The following is a 2,466-nucleotide window of genomic DNA, read 5'->3' on the forward strand; positions in this document are numbered from 1 at the left end:
TTTGGACTGTGCATGATGAATTCAGAGGTGTTTTCAGCAATATAAAATCAAGTATAATCAATATAAATCAATCAAGAAATATAATCAAATTACTAAAGAGAAATATTTGCATTCATTGTTAATAAATTGTTTTATTATAGCATGCAGCTATGTTGTCTGTGTGTAGGCCTGTCACGATAACAACTTTTTGTTGTACGATATATTGCCCCAGAAATAATTGCGATAAGCGATATTATTGCATTTTCTAGCAAGAAGTGCAAAGTAACAAGTAGAAAAAAATAAAAATGCATAAAGAACTTGTATGGAGATTTTTCCATCTACAGATTTTTCCCTGACCTTCTTTTCTCTGTAAATGAAGGGTGCACACTATTGCTGAAAAACACAATTACTACTTAGCAGTCAGATGTCCGTATGCACAAAGGCACAGATCCCTAAACAAGACCATATCTGCAGATGAAACTTTTTTGTAGAAGCATTTTTTAAATTTGAACTTGCACCTCATGACTACACCATGTTATGTACCAGAAGCTACAAAAGACACAGGCGCAAGTGGAATGTACAAAACATGGTGACATTAATGTTTAAGTAAATATAATGGGCGATATATTGCGTCACCAAAAATGATTGAGGTCATGTACATATATTGTGCGATAAGTCGATATATTGATTATTGCGACAGGCCTATCTGTGTGCACAATTCCTTGTGTTTTCACAGGAATTATAGTAGATCAGTTTACATAGTTTCCACACCAAGACATCTGGAATCACTTGTCACTGTCCATTAGTAAACTCCTCTACTTAAGATTTCCAGGTATCAAGCATCATTTACTCCCTATAAGTGCTGTTTTGTTGTCATAAGTAGCATGTACACAGAGTAATTAGTGTTTACTCAAGTTACACTAGCTGTTCTTCATCAACCTTTGTGAAACAACGAGTTCGACAGACGTCACGAACAACAACATTCTGTTTTTTTTTCTCCGTTGTTCTTTTAGGCTTGATCCCAGATGGGAAATGGGGCCCTCCTGTGCCATTCTTTGACTTTCTGGCAATAATGGACCAAGAAGCACCGACTTACGCAGCTCAGAGGGCTCCTAAAATGAAGACTGGGGGCAGGGAAGACCACAGAGAGCAGAAGCATGGGACCCCAAACCAAAGACAAACCCCACATCCATCACCAAACCCCCAAGCACCTCGCCAGCACTCTGAACTATAAGTCCTCTCATGGCACAGAAGGTTATGTAAGCAATTCACATGACTGCTTGACATCTGTTAGATTTTACATTACGTGTGACGTTAACATCTTCAGTGCTATTAGCAGAAATGTGTGTATATCAGAACATGGGTATCACACATTTTCCAACTTATTTTTCACAAATCGAATGGACTTTTCCTAAATTAAATCAAGCTAGTTTACATTTTAGTGCTGTAACTTTATACTGTATACACAGAGTGTGATATTTAAAACCTGAAAAATATCTACAAGAATGTATTTATTTATCCAACGCATTTATCTAAATGTTTTTGAGAGACTGTATTATTCCGATTCCTACAGTGCCTGTTTGGTAATGTTTTTATACAAATACAGAGCTTCACATATGGATGACATTTGTAAATTTGTACATTGTCTGTTGTTTCAGTCATGGAAGAACAGCAGCTGAGTTTTTTTTACCATATCGTGCTGCTTTCATGATGGAAAGACTAACGTCAAACCTGAAAGAGGCTGCATCTTTGGTTGATTGCATTGTTAAAGTTAATTAGCGAGGGAAGAACTACTTTTTAATTCAAACCATAGTTACCAAACGAGCCCCCCCGTCTTTTGTGTGCTGCCGGGATCTGTATCCAGTATTTAAACCCTAATGCAGATGTTTTTGGGAACTTTTTAAATACCAATTTTTTTGGCAATGAAATGCGATCCCAATATGTGGTTGGTGCACATGCGTTTTCACGTGAGCAGAAATGTTCATATATACACACACCCATGTGAAGGTCATTATATAGGATAAGCCTGCATGGAAACTCCATAAGCATGCTAGACCTCTGTTTACAGTATCTGTGCTATGTCCTCTCATGAGATCTCTGACTTCTGCAATGAACATCATTTCAGCAGTTAGTTGAGTCTCATTTGAGTGTTTATATGTGACCCTGGAGCACAAAACCAGTCATAAATATGCATTGCTAAGGACTTCAGTTGGACAACTTTAAAGGCAATTTTCTCAAATTGTTTTTTTTTTTTTTTTGCACCCTCAGATTTTCAAATAGTTGTATCTCGGCCAAATATTGTCATATCCTAACATGTAGGATACCATACCTCAATGGAAAGCTTATTTATTCAGCTTTCAGGTAATGTAAAAATCTCAATTTCAAAAAAATTGACCCTTATGACTGGTTTTGTGGTCCAGGGGTCACATTTTCCAAAACCTATAAGCCGCCTTGATAATGTTGTCTCTGTAGGCAATAGCTAAGCTT

At 36.9% G+C, this 2,466-nt stretch overlaps 1 protein-coding gene across 4 annotated transcripts in view; it reads left to right on the forward strand.

Annotated features, from left to right (window-relative positions):
* Positions 1 to 2,194, forward strand: part of txndc16 (thioredoxin domain containing 16) — an 18,366-nt gene extending 16,172 nt beyond the window's left edge. For all 4 annotated transcript variants that reach the window (XM_016492401.1, XM_016492403.1, XM_016492402.1 and 1 more), the window contains one exon: positions 993 to 2,194. In XM_016492401.1, coding sequence (XP_016347887.1) covers positions 993 to 1,213 — 221 coding nt within the window. In that variant the 3' untranslated portion in view covers positions 1,214 to 2,194. The remainder of the gene's footprint in view (positions 1 to 992) is intronic.
* Positions 2,195 to 2,466: the final 272 nt, after the last annotated feature.

This window comes from Sinocyclocheilus anshuiensis, unplaced genomic scaffold (assembly GCF_001515605.1).
Source record: "Sinocyclocheilus anshuiensis isolate Anshui unplaced genomic scaffold, SAMN03320099.WGS_v1.1 scaffold222, whole genome shotgun sequence".
Taxonomy (NCBI): domain Eukaryota; kingdom Metazoa; phylum Chordata; class Actinopteri; order Cypriniformes; family Cyprinidae; genus Sinocyclocheilus; species Sinocyclocheilus anshuiensis.